Source organism: Prionailurus bengalensis, chromosome E4 (genome assembly GCF_016509475.1).
Source record: "Prionailurus bengalensis isolate Pbe53 chromosome E4, Fcat_Pben_1.1_paternal_pri, whole genome shotgun sequence".
Taxonomy (NCBI): Eukaryota; Metazoa; Chordata; class Mammalia; order Carnivora; family Felidae; genus Prionailurus; species Prionailurus bengalensis.
The window spans coordinates 66,805,795-66,824,408 of record NC_057360.1 but is presented as its reverse complement, the minus strand read 5'-3'; the positions used below and the strand labels follow the sequence as shown (position 1 = coordinate 66,824,408).

The 18,614-nt window shown below is 60.6% G+C and overlaps 1 protein-coding gene across 1 annotated transcript; it reads right to left on the bottom strand.

The window, feature by feature from the left end:
* Positions 1-4,774: 4,774 nt before the first annotated feature.
* Positions 4,775-14,808, bottom strand: SH2D2A (SH2 domain containing 2A). The gene is made up of 9 exons (XM_043567889.1): positions 14,681-14,808; positions 14,013-14,173; positions 13,140-13,321; positions 12,156-12,245; positions 11,847-12,015; positions 7,947-8,087; positions 7,428-7,733; positions 5,739-5,910; positions 4,775-5,264 (listed from the first exon to the last, which is right to left on the bottom strand). The coding sequence occupies exons 1-8, from the start codon at positions 14,712-14,714 to the stop codon at positions 5,743-5,745; spliced, it is 1,251 nt and encodes a 416-aa protein (XP_043423824.1). The 5' UTR covers positions 14,715-14,808; the 3' UTR covers positions 4,775-5,264; positions 5,739-5,742.
* Between the last annotated feature and the right edge of the window lie 3,806 nt (positions 14,809-18,614).

The window sequence follows — 18,614 nt, the reverse complement described above, 5'->3', positions numbered from 1 at the left end:
CTGCTCGCCCTAACCCCTCTCCTACTTTTTCGTATGCTCTCCTTTTTCCATTCTGGATCTTTCTCCTGCATTTTCCTGTTCCTCGGTCTGACTGTACCTAGTGTAATGCACCCCCCGCCCCGACCCTCACAACCTGCCTCATGATTGCCTTGCTTTTCTCCCCTGGGCCCACCGTCTAAACCGGGCTCGTGGCCATGGAAGACTCTGGAGGCGTGCCTACGACTTCGTACGGGGCGGGGGCCTGTGGTCCCAGATCTGGAAAGTATCGCTGATCTCCGGTGTCTCTGGAGACTAGAGGAGGTCGAGGAGGTCCTTTCTGTGACGTGAAAGAGTCGCTTCACATCTGTTTCGGTCCAGCAGGAGGTGAAGTGGTGAATGTCCCTGGAAAGGACTCACGTTGACAACCAGTTGCCATTGGCTATGAACGGCTTGGAAGATTTGTGTGGAGCTTGGGGGCCAGGCAGGTCTCCTTGGGGACTTCTGGACCCCTAGCTTTTTGCGAGAGAGGGAGGAGTGGTTGGGGGAGGGAGGCGGCAGGGTCACGGACTTGGGTTGGCGGTTCCGCACTGGGATGCCACGTGCAGCAAGACCGGTGGCCTGATTCCTCCTCCGAGGGGCAGGGCTCAGGCAGGGGCGGGAGGCCCACGCCTGTCCCGGGACCGTGCGTCCTGCGGCCACTACCGGAGCGGGGTGCTGGGGGTGCCGGGGGGCCCCGGCCGTGCTTTGCTGCAGCGGCTTCCTGATACCAGGGCGTCGAGAAGAGCCCTGAAGGGAGCGGCCCTGGTGCCGGGCCGTTGGAGAAGCTCGCCGTTTGACAGTCCTGGTGACAGATGGGAAGGTGAAGGTTACGGCCAAGGGGTCATTTGGAGCGTGTGGCGGCGTGGGGACCCGGGCGTGAGAAGGAAGAGGCGGGAGGGAGGGTCTCCCCGAGCTCGCGGTCTTGCGTGTTGGGTAAGTTGAGGAGTCTGTTTCTCATTAAGTACGGCGGAGGGTTTCGTCACTTACAGGAAAACCACCCACTTATCTGAAATCTGACCTACTTGGGGCTGGAGCCAGACAGGGCTCCTGCATCCCACGGGGACACTGGGGCTACAGCTGCCCGTGGCGGTGCCTCCAGCCGTCTTCAGGAAGGAGCATCAACCCACCGGGACTCCACTGCGGAGGCCGCGGGACCTGGGCCGAGGCCACTCGCCGGGGTATCTGAGGTGGTCACCTGGGTTGACAGGCCCCACAGTCTGAGATCCCGAGTCCAAAGCTTTGTCTTCTGTACCCGATGTGCTGCCTGCACATGCAGCCCGGCCTCCTGGCCTGCCGCACCCCGGGGACCCTGACACGGGTGGCTGCGTCGTGACTGAGATGCGGGGGCTCTGGGCTGGGAGGCAGGATGTGGCCCTTAGGGAGGGTCCTGGTGTATTCTGGAAGTGGATGGATTTAGGCCTGTTGTCTGTAAGGTTCTTACCTCCCACCTCAGTTCTCTGCAGAGAGTCTTGGGCCAGTTTTTAAATTTTTTATTACTTAAAACAAAAATTTTTAATGTTTATTTTAGAGAGGGAGAGAGAGAGAGACAGTGTGAGTGGGCAAGGGGTAGAGAGAAAGGGAGACACAGAATCCGAAGCAGGCTTCAGGCTCCCAGCTGTCAGCACAGAGTCTGATGCGGGGCTCGAACTCATGAACCGTGGATGAACGGAAATGAAGAGTTGGACGCTTAACCAACTGAGCCACCGAGGCGCCCCTATTATTTTTTTAATGTTTATTTATTTTGAGAGAGTGCAAGTGAGCGAGTGGGGGAGGGGCAGAGAGAGGGAGAGAGAATCCCAAGCAGGCTCCATACTGTCCATACAGAGCCCCACCCAGGGCTCGAACTCATGAACCGTGAGATCATGAACGGAAATGAAGAGTTGGACGCTTAACCAACTGAGCCACCGAGGCGCCCCTTGGGCCACGTCTTTTAAAGCCACTTTTTAGTCCTAGCACTGATGACCTTTTATTTGGTGGTTGGGATTTCCTGGTCACCATGAGAAATACTGACAGGTTAGAAACAGTCCTCACCTGGGAAGGCTTCCCGCAGGCAGTAGCCTCGAGTTCTGATGAATAAACGGGAAGAGGGCAAAGGCTTTGGTCTGAGTGGGTCCAGACAGGCCCCGGGGGTCACCAGAGCCACCGGGGCTAAGCCTGGGGTGCAGTGTCGCACGGACCAGGGGAGCAGAGCCCAGGAAGCTCAAGTCCTTGACTACCAGCAGCTGAGGGGCGCTGGGCGGCAGGGGTGCAGAGGCGCTGCGGCAGGTGGAGGGGCTGTGGGGCCTGGGGCGGCCGCAGGGTTGCCGGAGCGCTCTGTGCTCCTGGTCTTGCTGACCTCCCCTTCCTCTGCCACCAGGGGGCAGACGTTCTAGGGCTGTCAGGGTAGTGGGGGGTGGGGCTCAGCGGTGACGCCACTGGCCCTCCCTGGCGGGGGTGGGGGGGCGGTGCTGTGCTGTGGCCCAGGACCCAGGAGGTCGTGGTGGTGACCTCCACTCACCCCCTGCCCCGCTGCCAGTTCCCGGCACCTTAGTCAGCGGGTTCTGGGTTAGCTGAGGGAGCAGACAGGAGGCCAGGGAGGGTCCGGAGGGCCGCCGGGTCTGCCCTGGGGCCGAAAGGGCAGGAGGGGAAGGCTGTGCCCTCTGCTGGGATCGCAGCGAGGCCTATGGAGGCTGCGGGGCCGGGGTAAAGGTCCTCTCAACTCTGGGTGGACTGAGCCAGAGGCGGCCCTGTATGGAGGGGGGCGGGAGGATGGGGTGACTGGGGAGGTGCCCTTCCCCTGTGGTGCCAGCGTCTCCGGCAAGGGGGGGGCAACTGCTTCAGGAATCGCCCCCCCTCCTTCCCTGCACAAGGCCTCTCCATCCCCAGGCCTCGGCGCAGGAGTGGAGTGAGCAGGTTGAGCAGGGGTGCTGGTCCTGGTGAGCAGGGGAGGCTTCCCTACCTTCTTCAGGGCCGAGCCTGCAGCAGGAGCCCCTGGGAGGACGGGGACCTTATCTGTTGACCCGGGAGGGGCCCCTGATACAAGGGGAGCACTGGATCAGGATAGCAGGCTCTGGGTGTGACGGCCTCCAGCTCCCTGTCACCTCCCCTCTCTAGACCTCACTTTCCTATTGGGTTGAACCAAAACAAAACAAAACCACCCCAAACCCAACAAACAGCAAACAAACAGAAACCAGCCACAAAGGGCCTGGCTTCCCTGGGGCCCAGGCAGTCCTGCTTCACTGCGCCCTTCCCTTGCACGGCCTCATCCTGACGCAGCCTTGCCTGCAAACAGGGAAGCATTCTCTCCAATTAGAAAGGCTGCCTCGCCAGCACAGGACCCAGGCCACCAGCCAGCTCGCACAGAGACCCAGGGTTCTCCCCACGTCCGCCTTAGGGATCCTCCCACCCCACCTGCTGAGGGAGGGCGAGCTCCGCAGGGGCCACCCTGTCCCCTCTTGCTTTGTTCCTTCAGGGACACCCGGGGGGGGGGGTCACTAGGCATTTCTGCTCCCCTCCCCCCCGCACCCCTCACCCTGGACATTCAGACTCGACTTCCAGTTCCTGCTGTGCAGTGAGCCTCCCCTCCCTCTGTGGCCTCCCCCAGCGCGGGGCTCCCCCAGCCCCGGAGTCAGCCAGAAGCCCTCTCCCCACCCCCACCCCCACCCATGGAGTTTAATCCAAGACCTTTCTTGCCCTTTCAGCCTCCCTCCCTGATTTCGGCAAAGCCATCTGCTCCCTGCCCTCCCCTCCCCTCCCTCGGCATCTCTCCCCCTGCTCTGGAGAGGCACAGACAGAAGGGAGTGGAACCCCAACCCTGTTGACTCAGCAACAGAAGCTCTCCTTAAGCTGATTAGCACTGGCTGCAAAGGGGGAGAATTCACCAGTCACCGGAGGTGGTGCCCGTGCCAGGCTGGGGGGCGGGGGTGGGGTGTGGCTGCGGCAGGCGGGCGCCCAGGCCTAGGGAGCACCGCTTTGGGGACGGGTCTGGGGGGTTTCTGGGCCCCTGGCAGGTGGTGGTGGGGGGCGGTGGGGCCTTTGGCGGGAGGAGGGACCCTGATGGGCACTGTCTTGACTAAACTCCCATAGGAATGAGTGTAAGAACGGCTGCACCGGTGGGACCCCGGAGTCCCCAGAGCCCTGCCTCAGAGGGCCCTCCGTCTGAGAGAAGAACGTGGCCTGCGGCAGATTCCTCCAGGAGGCTGAAGCCCAGGGTGTGGAGCCGGGCAGGGGCAGAGGGCAGAGGGAGAGGGACGGAGTGGGTCTGGGTGGGGAGGTGGAGTGGAGAGGAAGCCTCACAAGAGGGCAGGGGACAGGATGGGGTCCTGACTGAGGCAAGGCCTGAGCCCAAGAGGCTGGGAAGACACAAGAGATCCGTAGAGCCACTGCAGGGCCCCCCATCCTCCTAAGGGGCTCACATACACAGGTCACCAACGCGCGCTCCCCTCCCCAGGCCTGTGCTTGGCAGGGGGGCTGGGGAAGGGGGTACAGGGCCTACCCCTCAACCGCTCTCCCCCCTGCCCCCCTTTATTTCCTGGCACCCCCAAGTGACGCAGCCACCCCTCTGCCCCTGGCTACCTGCCCGGCCCTGCTAAGAACAAAACACTCCGTGGGCCCTTACCCGGGAGTCTCCCGGCCCCCTGATTTGTGACCCTTGCCCGGGTGTCTCTCAACCCCAGACCCACTCCCCCCCCACTGCAGTGGTGCTCGAACCACCTGCCCTCCACAATAGGACAGAGAGGGAGCCCGAGACAGACAGAAGGAGCGAGCGCTACTTGGATCCCTGTGGGGGGAGGTGGTTGGCGATGATTTATTAGCCAGACAAGAATCAACAAACAAGTTCTAACATCTGTTCTCGCCAAACCATTCCTCAGACAACAGCAGCATTGGACCAGGGCCCAGACCTCAAAGGCTCAGAGGGCCAAGGAAATCAGACTCCAGGAGAAGCCAGGCAGCGGGAGGCAGCGGGCGGCAGCAGCCGCCCTTGCCCAGCGGCCTCGCCCACTTCCGCAGAGGACCACCGAGATCGCTGAGCCACCGGATTCTCAGGGACTCTGGGGAGGGAACCAGTGGGTGTGCCCCTACGAGGAAGGGACTTCGCCATCTGCTCCTCTGAACTCCAGGCTTCTTTGCAGGGCGGAGGGGGGCAGACCTGTCCAGGGAACACGGCTAAGCTGCGATTTGGGGGAGGGAGCCGGCACCCAGGCCCCCATGCAGTGGAATTCTCAGAAGTAGCCAGGTTTCCCATCTGAGGAAATCTCTGACATTTCCTGTGGAAAAGAGTTAGTGCATGTGGGGTAAGAAACAGAGTGCAAAACGGGGTAACTAGGAAGCCTGGGTTCTGGGCCTTGGCCTCGGCCAAGTCGCTATCCCTCTCTGGCTTTGTCTCCTCATCTGCGCAGTGAGGAACTTGGCCCAGATTTGTAAGGGCAGAGGAGACACTGCTCCTGCCTCCCTGCCCGTAGCAGACATCACTAATCAATCACGGTGCCCTTTTCTGCTGAGTGCAGACCTGACCTTAGCATCCTTCCCAACGTGGTGCCCTAGGCAGCCACGACCAATGGATTGCAGTTGGCACGCAAGATGACACCATTCTGCCATCTTTGCGATAGTTGATGGCTGAGGCCCTTTCTGGCTCTGATCGCCCACGGTGTGTTCCGTGCACATTTCCTGAGAAGGGTGCCCCGCGTGCAAAGGTCTCTGGACCTGGGGTCCTGGGTTGTCCTCCCCCGGCACAGACTCACCGGGCTACTGAGGAGGCCCCAGGGGAAGCAACGCCTGGCTTCTGTCCTCCGTCCTCTGTCTAGAAAGCTTGTGGGGGAGGGTGTGCCCCCAGCGGGGCAGGGTCTGGTGGGGCACGAAAGGGCCTTGTCCGGTCACAGAGTTCTCAGAATGCAGTTGCTGGCCGGCTGGATTCTGCGGAGAAAAGGGCGATCCCAAGGTCACACCCTCTACCCTCCGCCTCTCAGGCTCACCTGAAGCCTCAAGGGCTATCGTCTGGTCGTCTGGTCGGAACAGATGTCGGCCTGCGGAGAAGAGGCTCTCACCCCCTCTCATTCCTTCAGCAACCATTTCCTGAGCACCTGCTCTGTGCCAGGCACTGTGCTGGAACTCAGGACACAGCTGAGTGAGTCCCAGCCCCTGCCCTCAGGGAGCGTGCACTCTGGGGGGGGAAGAGGGGAGACAGCTTCTCAGGTGATGAGTGGCAGGTGCTGGAAGGCACAGTGGATGCCTCTGTAGTGGGGTCAGGGAAGTGCGTAGGAGGCAGCAGGCCAGCTGGCCGGAAGGGTGACTAGGTCTGAGGCGGGAATAGCTCTGGAGGTCCGCAGCAGCTGGTGGGAAGGCTGAGGAGGAGGTCCCCTGTTCCGCCAGTGTGGAGGGCCACACGGACTGATTAAGCAAGACCCTTCTGGCTTCCTTGGGGCAGAGTGGATCGGAAGTGGCAGGGTTGGTGGTTAGACCAGTTAAGAAGCTCTTGGAAGATCGTGATGAGGGGTGATGGGGCTGAAACTGGGGAAAGGGACCCAGCAGGAATCCGTGGCTTATGAGGAGTAGTGGTGTGGAGGGGGTGTCTAGGGAAGCCCTGGGATCCTGGCCTGGACAGTCGGGTGGCTGGAGAGTCATCGGTCGGATGGGAAGTATAGGAGGGCCAATCTGGGGAGAAGGGTGAGAGCCGGTTGCTATGCTGAGTTCAGGAGGCCGTGGGGCTCTTGGGGGCTGAGCAGGAGCACCCCCCGTGGGGGATGCGGGGGTACAGGCTCAAGGGCTGAGGCAGGCCTGGGGCACCAGCTGGGAGGGTGGGGAGGGGCCTGTGGAGGGGGCAGAGGCCCAGGGAGAGGGTCGGAGTGGCCGGAGTGGCTGGAAGGTCTAACACCGCCCTGGACTGAGACCCCCAGAGAAGGCAGGGAGGTGGGGGAGGGAGGAGGGAGAGAGGGGTGTGTGGAGGGGCAGGGGTGCAGGTGGCCCTCCCCAGAGCTCCCTCTGAATTGACACCAGGGACTCAGAATGGCAGGGCTGACGGGGTTGGGGGGAGGGAGGCTGGGCCGGAGAGGCCCGAGTTCCAACCAGGATGACGGGATGATGGTTGGAGTCAAGATTAGGGGCACAGTGGGGAACACGTGGGAGGCACTGGGTGGGTGAGACAGGCAGGCTGGGGGGGGGGTGTGGAGGGCGGGAAGGCTGAGGCGGGGCCTGAGCCCCTATTTCCTCCGAGAAGTGGAGGGGTTGACAAAGGGGACGCCGTCCGGTAGGAGCCACTTCTGGGCCTGGGAAAGGGCCGCTGGCAGCCCCAGCCTCTGCCTTTCCCCCGTCGCCTGAGGCCTCTGACTTCACCCTGACCCCGGCATCCACCTGAGCGCCTTTGCCACCGTCCTCAGTCTGGTTTTCGGGCGCCCCCGCCCCCTGCGGCCCGCCTTCTCCGGGCACCCCTTTACCTGGTTTCGGGGAACAGGCCTGGAGCGGCACTTCCGCAGGGCAGGGTGCGCGAGGGCGCAGGGCGGGCCCCCAGCCCCCGGCGCCAGCTGCACCTCCACCTCGGCGTAGACGTTGCCGGGGGCCTCCCCGGGGCTCCCCCGGCCCATGGCGTAGAAGGCGATGGGTTCGTCAGGCTCGTGGTAGATGCGGTTGGAGGGCTTGGGGGGCGGGGCCGGGCGGGGCCTCGGGGCCGGGCTTGTGTAGACTTCGGGGGGCAGCTGAGGCTTGGCGGGCACGGGAGGCTTGGGCCTGGGCGGCTGGGGAGGCTGGGAGAGAAGGCCAGGCCGCGGTGGGGTGGGAGGGGGGGGGAGGGGGCGTTAGAGCAACCCAGGCGGGCGGAGGCTGGGGCCCGAGTCCCAGCCTGGGCCCTGCAGGCCCCGCCCACAGCCGCGGGCCCCGCCCACAGGCCCCGCCCCCGCGCCGCTCCCTTCCCTTGCCCCGACCCCCCCTTCCCCTGGGGCACCCCTCCAGCGCAGTACCTCCTTCCGCTCCCCGGCGCCCTCCTTCTGCGTGGGGCCTGCGTTCAGCGACTTTTTGAGGATGGTGCTGTACTGAGGGTGGAGTTTTGTTCCCGAGTCTGACATTTCAAGGCTTAGGGAGAGTCCTGCAGGCTCAGGAGTCTGCGGGGAAAGAAGGAGACCTCAGGGACTCGGTGCCGGAGGGATGGCGGGCTGGTGGGTGGGCAGGTGCTAGTGGAGGATGTGGGGGGGAGGGGCACAGAAATTTGGGTGGCTGGGTTCCCTGGGTGAGGAACAGGGAATGGAGATGGCAAGGGGTCCAACAGGGGGAAAGCAGCTTTGGTCACGGGTTGTATCTGGCATTGACGTTAACTCTGCCTGGCACGCAGGGCCAGGCCCGTCTCCATTTGTGCCTGTGGTTGCAAAAATGCAACAAGGCTTTACAAGTCTTTAGCCTGAAAATTTCCAGCCTCCGAGACTGCCGTGCCTGTGTTTATTCTGCAGGTGTCGGAGGAGTACTTTATGGAGGTTTAAGCTATGTATTTTAGGGGCAGGGAGACCGCCTCCAGGGAGATGCGTCTTACTGTGGGAAGGTTCCCTCCCATGGCAGCTGTGCTTTAGCTCAGCAATTCAGCCCTGGGTGCATAAGAGCCCGGGCTCTCCTCACGCCCACGGCTTTGAGAGGCTTAGGCCACAGCTTGTCTGGTGCTTCTGCAATCCACCAAGTGCATGTTCAAGCGCTGCAGGCTTCAAGGATCCACATCAGAATCCCCCTTCCCTGCCTCGGCCCCCTCCTCTCTCTGCATTCCCTTTATGACTAAAAAGCGGCACCCCCACCCTGCTGCTGGGCCAGCATTTTGGGAGCCAGCACCCCCCACACCTAATGGAGCACGGGCCTTGCTCCTTCCGCTGCCTCAGCATCTCCGCATGTGCACCCCTCTCTGCATGCCGCAGCCACTCCCCAGCTCCGGCCTCCTAGGTCCTGCCCTGTCTCATCTTGCCCTGCCAACCCATTCTTCTCTCCAGAGGGCAGCCTGAGCTAAAGAAGTACCCCGGGGCAATCCTTTGGTGGCCACCCGTCACTCCCAGATAAAGTCCAAAGTCCAGAGAACGGGAGGGGAGTGCCGGTGGGTGGTTCGGTTCCTAGAGCTCTGCTTTTGGCTCCTCAGCTTCCGCTGGCTCCCTCACCTCCAGACTTCCCTGCACCCTGTTCCCACTGCTGGGGGTCACGGCCTCTGCCATTCCCTGTGAAGTTCCACACAGGACTTGACCGCCCGGCGCAGGCCCATGGGGCACACTTCCTTGAACTGACTCCAGTCGGGGCCCCGAGAAACTGTCTCCAGGCCACCAGGGAGCTCCTTCTGACTAAGTCCAGTGGTCAACATGGGACCCACCTGCACGGCTCTTCCTTGAGACGTTCTCTTTGCTTGGCCTCCAGTGCATCACACGCCCCTGGTCCCCCCCACCCCCCACCCCCCTTCTCTCCATCTCAATTTTCTTTGTAGCTTTGCCCTCATTTGTGCAAGCTCTAAGTGCTGGAGACTTGGTCTTCCTTTCTTTCCCACCTCTGCTCATTCTCTAGTGAGATTTCACCCTCCCTGACGGCTTTATTTATTTATTTTAATATTGACAACATTTATCTCTGGGGCGCCTGGGGGGCTCGGTCAGTTGAGCGTCCGACTTCGGCTCAGGTCATGATCTCGAGATCTGTGGGTTCGAGCCCTGCATCGGTCTCTGTGCTGAGCCTGGAGCCTGCTTCGGATTCTGTGTTTGTGTCTCTCTCTCTGCCCCTCCCCTCCTCTCTCTTTCTCAAGTAGATAAACATTAAAAAAAATATAATGAAACGTTTAATTCTTTTGAGAGAGTGAGCAAGAATGCGAGTGCCAGCGGGGAGAGGCAGAGAGAGGGAGAGAGAATCTCAAGCAGGCTCTACCCTGTCACTACAAGCCTGACTCAGGCTTGATCTCAGTGACTCCGTGAGATCCTGACTTGAGCTGAAATCAGAGAGTTGGACGCCTAACCTCCTGAGCCACCCAGGCGCCCCCTGAAGGCTTTTTGAATCAGTCCTTCTAGATGCTGATGAATCCCAGGTGTTTATCTCCAGCCCAGACCTCTGTCCCAAACTCTGGACCCACGTATTTCAACCACCTACTCGGTATCCTCATTTTTTTAAGTTTTTTAAAAAAATGTTTAATGTTTATTTTTGAGAGCGAGAGAGAGAATGTGAACAGGGGAGGGGCAGACAGAGAGGAAGACATAGAATTTGAAGCAGGTTCCAGGCTCTGAGCTGTCGGCACAGAGCCCGACGTGGGGCTCGAACTCAGACTGCAAGATCGTGACCTGAGCCGAAGTTGGACGCTTAACTGACTGAGCCACCCAGGCGCCCCCCCTCCCCATTTTTTTAAAGTAAACTCTATGCCCAACGTGAGACTCAGACTCGACCCCAAGACCAAGAGTCACAAGCTCCACTGACTGAGCCGGCCAGGCGCCCCTCCACATCCCCATTCGGATGTAGATCAAGGTCTCAAACTGTGCAGGTGGAACTGAACTCCTGCTCTGCCCCGCCTCTCGGGGTTTGCTCAGAGGCAACGCCGGCTTCTCACGCTCCCCAACCAATCCTGCAAAAACTGTCAACTCCACCTTCAAAACGCACCCTGCACTCCGCCTCCTCACCTCTCAGCCTCTTACCCCCCTCATCCAGGCTGCCCTCAGCTCATCTGAAGGATTGTAGTGGCCTCCGTCTGGTCCCCGAATACCCCCCCCCCCCAAACTTGCCAGCTCGTGTCACTCCTCAGGTTGTAACTGCTCGGTGCCACTTAACCTCTCTCAGCATAAAATCTGAAATCCGTATGAGAGTCTGCAGGGCCCCCTGCTTTCACTTCTCTGGTCTCACCTCCTACCTCACTGACTGTTCTCACTCTTCCTCACACACATCAGGCATCCTCCTACCTCAGGGCCTTTGCACCTGCTGTTCCTTCTGCCTAGCATGTTTTCCCTCTAGTTGTCTGCATGGCTCCTTCCCTTACTTCATCCAGGCCCCATTCAAATGTCCCCTTACCAGAGCCGCCTGACCTGACGTCCCTCTGTAAAATAGCCCCCACCCTGTTACGCCCTGTCTTTTTTTTTAAATAAAAAAAATTATTAATGTGTATTTATTTTTTTTTCGAAAGAGAGAGAGACAGAAAGAGGGGTAGAGAGAGAGGGAGACACAGAATCCGAAGCAGGCTGCGGGCCCCGAGCTGTCAGCCCAGAGCCTGACACGGGGCTCAAACCCACAAACCGCGAGCGAGATCATGACCTGAGCCCAAGTTGGACACTTAACCGACTGAGCCCCCCAGGTCCCCCTGCTGCTTGTCTTTTTGGCATGCATTTCTCCTACTGGACACATTATGGATGATCTGTTTCTCTGTCCTATGTGATGACTATCTCCTCGCTAGACTGGAAGTTCCAGAAGGCAGGGCCGTTTTGGTCACTTTGTTTCTGCTGGATTTTTCTGCTGGGTTCCCGGTGCCCAGGCCGCGGCCTGGCACACGGTGGTCCCCGGAACTGCCTGAGCCCCCTCAGGGAGGCACTCCCTGACACGGTCCCCCCAAGTGAGCCCAGGATCACCCCACTCTGCATGTCCCCTCTCGTCGCACCCGATTGCTGCGGTGTAGCCGTCCTTGCTGCTGCTGAGTGAGCTTTGTGGGTTTGAGGCCCTTCTGCTCTGTCCATGGTTCTATTTTCAGGGCCTGTGAGCAGCTGGTGCAAGCCAGGAGCTCAGTAAACGGGCCCTTGACAACACCAAGGACCCCCGTTCACTCATCCTTCTCCAAGGGATCCCGCCCGACGCACGTGGGCAAGGGACCTATGGCTGGGTCGTGGGTCCCGAGGAGGCGGCTCCTGCAGCCTGGGTCCCCCGGGGCCAGGGTCCGGGCGTACCTGGCGGGCCAGGGGTTCGCTGAGCGTCTCCCCGTAGGGGCTGAGCGGGCACACGGTGTAGTGTCGCAGCAGGTCCGGCAGCCGTGCGTGGGCGCTGTCCTCGCCCAGCACCACGTGGCGCCCGTCCCCGAGCTGGGACAGCAGGAAGTGGCGGCAGCAAGTCCGGCTCCTGGCGGGTGCCCGTGGGGTCAGAGCCACCCAGGCCCGGCCTCCCGCCCCTGCCCTCTCCGTCTGACCCGCTCACCCAGCCCGCCCCGCCCCCGCCGAAGCCCCGCCTCCGGGCCACCTGGCGCGAACCCTGCCCTTCACCTGTAAGTCAGCACAAAGGTCACGGCGCTCTCGCTGAACCGCACCAAGTAGCATCCCTCAGGCTTGGGCTCCAGCAGCCTCTCGGCCTCCCTGTGGGCGATGGGGGAGACGCTCGCCAGCCTCACACCTGTCTCCGGCTCTCGAGGGCGACCCCAGCCCCCAGCCAAGCAGGCGGAAGTGGAGTGGCGGGAGAAGGGTGCAGGTGGCAGAGAGGACGCGGCTCTGCTCCCACGCGCCAGGGACTGGAGAAAACGGGCCGGCGTCCCGCCAGGGGCAGGGGGGGCGGGCGGTGGGGGAGGGAACTCCCAGCCCTGCATCCTCCTCAGGCCTCACCCTGGAGGGCAGCCTGGAGGCGCTGGGGTGGGGTGGTAACAGAATTGTAGGTTTCAATGTTTTTTTAAATGTTTATTTTTGAGAGAGAGAGAGAGAGAGAGTGAGCGCGCCCGCCTGCACGCGTGGGGGAGGGGCAGAGAGAGAGGGAGACACAGGCTGAAGTAGGCTCCAGGCTCTGAGCTGTCAGGACAGAGCCTGATGCGGGGCTTGAACTCATGAGCCATGGTGACCTGAGCCCAAGTCAGATGGTTAACCGACTGAGTCACCCAGGCGCCCCCAGACTTGTAGATTTCAGGAGTCACCAGCTGAACCGGAGGAGGCCCCCAAAGATGCAGGAGAGGCAAAGTTGAGAAACTGAGGAGGGAGGGGCTGGGGGGGAGAGAAGGCAGAACAGAGGCTGGAGAGGCTGAGACCCTGGGAGACAGTGGCAGGGGCGGGCAGGGGGAGCCACGAGGGCAGGAGGCTGAGGCACAAAGTGGGGGGGCTGCAGCCTCTCCAGTGAGCCCCCCCTCCCAGGACAGATGCCCTAGAGAATGGCCTGGGAGCCTCCAGGACTCATCCGTGGACTTGTAGCCTCCATGGACTCCCGACCGCCCGGGGCCCGGCGCACGTCCCGCGCGTCTCTGGGCCGGTTTCCTCCCTGTGACTCACCTCCGGGTGATGAAGCCATGGAACCAGGGGGGGGCTGCCCCGCGCTGCAGGAGCCAGTGGGCCTGGGTCTTCTGGAACCAAGCCCGGGTCTCGGCCTGCAGGGACTGGCCGCCTTCCCCAGGCACCTCTTCAGCCTTCTCAGTGTCTGGGCTGGAGGCAGGCCCTGGGGGTTGAGGACAGGCCTGGAACAGGGGAAGGTTCAAGGAGGACGAAGTAGCCGTGATTAGTGGGCTTTCTCCCGCCTCCAGGCCAGCCTCCACTTTCTCATCCTCACCCCTGCTCTCTATCCCCGCTGCCTGTTTTATGCTGTGATCGCCCAGAAAGTGCTTCTCAAGGCCTAGCGTAACACTCTCCTTCAGCAACACCCGCTTTGGTTTCCAGAGGGTCTCCTTCCCCTTCCCTCCGGCCCCGAGGGCCTCTCATCCAGTAGCTGGGAGCTGACAGAGACCTTCCAGAAGACCAGGAAGTCATTCCCTGGCCCGTGGGATGAAAGCAGGTGATGCTACTGGCCAACCCAGAGGATGGAAGGAGGGAGGGCTCGGCCTCCTGCAGGAGGGGCTGGGCTGGTCCGCAGGGAGGATTTCCTAACGTCCTGGTGGGTGAGAGGGACTGAGAGAGAGATGCGCCGGGTGGACGGAGGCCACGGCCAGAGACGCGGATGCCTGTTTCCGGGACCCGGTTCCCTGCACCCTGGCCACCTGCGGACTCAGGCCCAGCTTCCCAGGGACAGAGGAACAGTGAAGGGGGAATATAGCACATGAGCATGACGGAGGTGCTCCCCATCCCCTCTCCCTCCCCCGTCCATGGGTGGCCCCAGGTCACTGGGGGGATGGGAGCCGGTGAGGAAGATGTGTCAGCCTGGCTCCCACTCACCACGGCGCGGACAGCGGGGACCCTGGGGCTGGGCTGGGCCTCCTCAGCCTTCGGGGCCCGGAGCCCCGGCCCCTGAGACACGCTCAGGCCGCAGCGGCTCCCGCGGGGCAATTCCACCCTCTGGAAGGTGCTGAAGGCAGCAGCGGGGGCTTCGCGACTTCCTGTTAGCGCAAAGAGGGAAGCTGGGGTTTCTCAGTGAGGGCCCTGCGTGCCTCTGACCAGGGATCTGGAGGACAGACAGGGACAGTCATGGGAGCAGAAATGCAGGCGGGACCACAGGGGGTCCCTGAGGTGGGGGAGGGTAGGGAGACAAGGAGGTGCCCACCGGCCAGGGAGACAGGACTGGGAAGCCAGGGGGCCTCCTGATGGTCCGGAAGTGCCACAGTGCTGGGTGGGGGGTGGCGCATCTCCTCAGGGCAGAGCCGTGTCTTTATGGCCCAGGACCGCCTGCCTCCTGGCCCGGGTTCTCCTCTGCACCCGTCCTCTCTAAGAAGCACCCCGTAGACGCTGCTACCTGTGTTCCCCCGGGCTGAGTGGACTGGAGCCCCGGCCAAGGAGAGGGGGTTGTGGGCGCCCTGCCAGCCGGCCCTGCAGGTTCTGGCCTGGGGACAGGAGGGGTGAGGGGGTCTTGATGTCCCTCCCCTCACGGACCCCGGCCTCGCACTTACCTTGGGGGAATATCTGGGCCAGAGGGGGCTCCATGGGGGCAGCCTGAGAAGGGAGCCCCCGGAGCACGGGATGTGTATGTGCTCCCCGCAGATGTGCACACTCAGCAACTCATCTCCGTCACCCGGCCCCCGACGGCAGGAAATGTCGCCTCACCCACAGCCCTAGCTCTGGCAGGGGACCCACGTCATGGAAAGCCGTAAGACACTTGTCCCTCCCCCGGAAGCCAGGCAGCTGAACCTGGTGGTGGTGTGGTGGTATTTGTGTCATTCTGGGCTTGGGTGTTGGGAGGTCCTTACTGTCGTCTGACCTTGAAACCGCCTGTTTCTTCCTCCACCCCCTCACTCCAGACTGGGACTCCCTTCTCTCTCTCTCTCTCTCTCTCTCTCTCTGTCTCTCTCTCTCCCTGTCTCTCTCTCAGCTTCTGTTATGAGCAGTGGCAGTTGTGGATGTCAACCTCAGCAGGATAAGCTCTAATTAGGTGCCTGGGCTTTGGGCTCCTCGGAGGTTTGTACTCCGGAATTTGCTCTCAGGACATATGAGTGGAGGGAGGCAGGGCTGCTACGGAAGGATGCGGGTCAGACTTCTGGAAGGACTTTCTGAGGTCATATGGAATCTGCGAGACCGGTGGCGGAGGGGAGGGGCCTGGCTTCACGTCCCAGCAGCTAACGCATCTGGATTAGGGCCAGACCAGGCCGTCCTGGAGGAGGGAGGAAGACTTTCCTCCAACTCCACACATCGTGATTGCCGCCACATGGTGAGCTGTTGTCTTAAACTCGCGCTGTGGCTGTGCCGACACCTCCTTCCACACCAGAGGACCAATCCCATTTCTCTCTCATTGGATCCTCAAAGGGACGGGGAATGTTACGCGCATTTTCCAGAAGGGCAAACTGAGGCTCAGAGAAGTGCTGTGGCCAGATGTCTCAGAAGCTGGGATCAGAAACTAGATCTTCTCACCCATTTCGCCGCGGTTTAAGCCACCAGTCCCTGACTAAGTGCCAGGCACTGCTCCTGGGGCCGGGAACCCAGAGGGAAAAAAAGGATCTTGCCTCCAGAGGCCAGGTGGGGCGGACGGGCCTGCCAACAGATTCTTCTGGTGGCGAGAGACTGGCGCGGGCTGGTGCAACGGGTGCCCGGCCGGCCTGGTGCGCGTGTGTGCGGTGGGGGGGGGGGTATCAGAAGAGGAGGAGGAGGAGCTGAGTCGTGGAGGGTGAGTGGGGGGAGGAAGGTGGGCAGAGATGTTTCTAGAAGAGGCACGGGTGTGTGCGAATGCGTATAAGAAGGAAACGGCGAGGTGCGCGGGGCAGAGTGGGAGCTGGCTGGGGGGGCCCCCCGCAGCAGTTCGAGCCGCCGGATGAAATGCTGCCCTGTGCCCAGGAAGGAGTTTGGACACCTGGCCTGAAGCCGGAAGAGCTACTTGGCCAGCAGCTCTGGGCAGGGGCGCTGTCCCCGCCGTCCCCGCTGGCCCGCACGTGCACACACTCCAAGGCCTTCTCCCCTTCCCGAAACGCTATCGCCTTCCCCTCGGGCCCAGCCCCAGGGGTTGGGAGTGAGGCCGAGAGGTGCCCGAACGGCCTCTTCCCCAGACCCCTCACTTTGCTGTGATGACCGGGCGGTGGGGGCGAGCCCCGCACGACCCCGTCAAACGGCAGGGCTCTGCTCTATGTCCCGCCGCGTGTCTGGAATTCTGCTCGGCACAGCCCAGTTCTGGAAACCCTGCCCCCCCCCCCCCCCCCCGCTCTGGTGCGCTTTGTGATGATCGCAAGGGAAGCATTTTTCACCTCTCAAATGGACTCACTCCCGTGCTCTTTGGAGGCCTGGGCCCGGCTAGAGGCGCTGGCTGGTGGACGCAGGTGCAGCGGACCCAGCTCTGTCCAAATGCAGACCGGCCCCCGGGTGGGCCTCAACACTTGGTCGGGTAGACCGTGTCGGAAAAGCCTTAGCGTCTCTGAGGCGGTGACCGTCTCTCCCCTTTACCTGCGTCTCATCGCCCACCCCCGCTCGTGCCTGGGTCAGCCTGGGCAAGTTGCTCGATCCCTCCAAGCTTTAGGTGCCTCATCTGGAACATGGGGCAAGAAGACCTCTCTGGAAGGGTGGCCGTGGGATTTCATTAGTAAATGGGCACTGAGCCAGCAGTCGGTCTGTCTGATACGTAGGGGCCGGTCAAGTATTCCCTCCCTTCTTTCCTGCAGCTCCTGGCACTGTGATGGGCACTTCTGGCCACTGCCACACCATGGCTGGGGCACCAGTTCAGACTTTAGGTCTCCCCCCCGGCCGGGCTTGCGCAGGCGGGGGTCTGGGGACCACCGGCCAGATATCAGGAAGGGCTCAAGAACATGTGTGTTAGACGGTTTGTGTGGTGGCACCCCCCCCCCCCGCCCCCAGCCCCAGATCTCTTTCTCTGAGGCCCCAGATGTATTAGTCTGGGCTGCCACAGTGAAACCCCCAGTCTGGGGGCATAACGACAGAAATATATTTTCTCACAATTCTGGAGTCTGGAATTCCAAGGTCAAGGTGCCAGCAGGGTTGATTTCTGATGAAAACCCTCTTCCTGGCTTGCAGATGTCTGCTTTCTCGCTGCGTCCTCACTTGGCTTTTCCTCTGTGCTCGTGCAGGGGTGGGGCTGGGGGAATATCTCGGCTGTCTCTTCCTCTTCTGATAAGGACGTCAGTGCTATCAAATCAGGACCCCAGTCTTATGACCCCATTTAACCCGAATCCCTTCTTTAAAGGCTCTTTTTCTCAGTACAGTAACAGGGGTTTAGGGCTTCAACATATGAATATTGATGGGACCCGATTTAGTCCATACACCAAATGTTAGCACCTGTCGTCTCCTCTCAAGGATCTTGCGTCCTAAGGTAGGTAGGACCTCAGAAGGGACCTGGTGATTCAGAGCATGTGCTGTGTGCTTCCCCCAGGACCTCAGGGGACAGAGCTGTACTCTGATGGGGTGACGGGAGTGGAGGCTAAGGGGGGGAGTTCAGTTTGGGAGGCATCCGGGTCGGGCCATGATGAGAAGTCACGGATGAGTGCTCGTGGTACCCGAAGCGATCTACAGATTCGCTGCCGTCCCTATCAGAGTTCCAATGGCACTTTTCACAGAAATAGAACAAACCATTATAAAATCTGTGTGCAATCACCAAAGACACAGAATAGCCCAAGCAATCCTGAGAAAGAGCAAAGCCGTGCGCATCACGATTCCTGGTTGCAAAATATAGCACAAAGCTATAGTAATCAAAACAGTATGGCATCGGTGACACAGACACATAGGTCCATGGAACAGAATATAGAGCCCAGAAATAAACCCAGGCACATACGGTCAATTCATTTATGACAAAGGAGCCAAGAATATACCAATGGGGCAAGGGCAGTCTCTTCAATAAATGGTGCTGGGAAAACCGGACAGCCACATGCCAAAGAATAAAACTGAACGCTGACCTTACACCAGAAACAAAAATTAACTCACAATGGAATAAAGACCTGAGATTAAAGGCATGAAGAAAACAGAGGTTGTAAGCTCCTTGACATCAGTCTTGGTGATGATTTTATGGATTTCACACCAAAAACAGAGGCAACAACAGGAAAAATAAAGAAATGGGACTGCATCAAACTAAAAAGCTTCTGTACAGCCGGAAACCACCAACACAATGAAAAGGTAACCTACGGAATGGGAGAAAACATTTGCAAATCCTATGTCTGGTAAGGGATTAGTATCTAAAACATATAAAGAACGCATAAAACCCAAACAGTCTGACTAAAACACGGGCAGAGGATCTGGATAAACATTTTCCCAAAGAAGACACACAGAAAGGTGCTCGATGTCACTAACCATCAGGGAAATGCAAATCAAAACCAACAGAGAGACGTCACCTCACACCCGTCAGAATGGCTGCTAATCCTATAGACGAGAAATGACAAGAGTTGGCGAGGAGTGGAG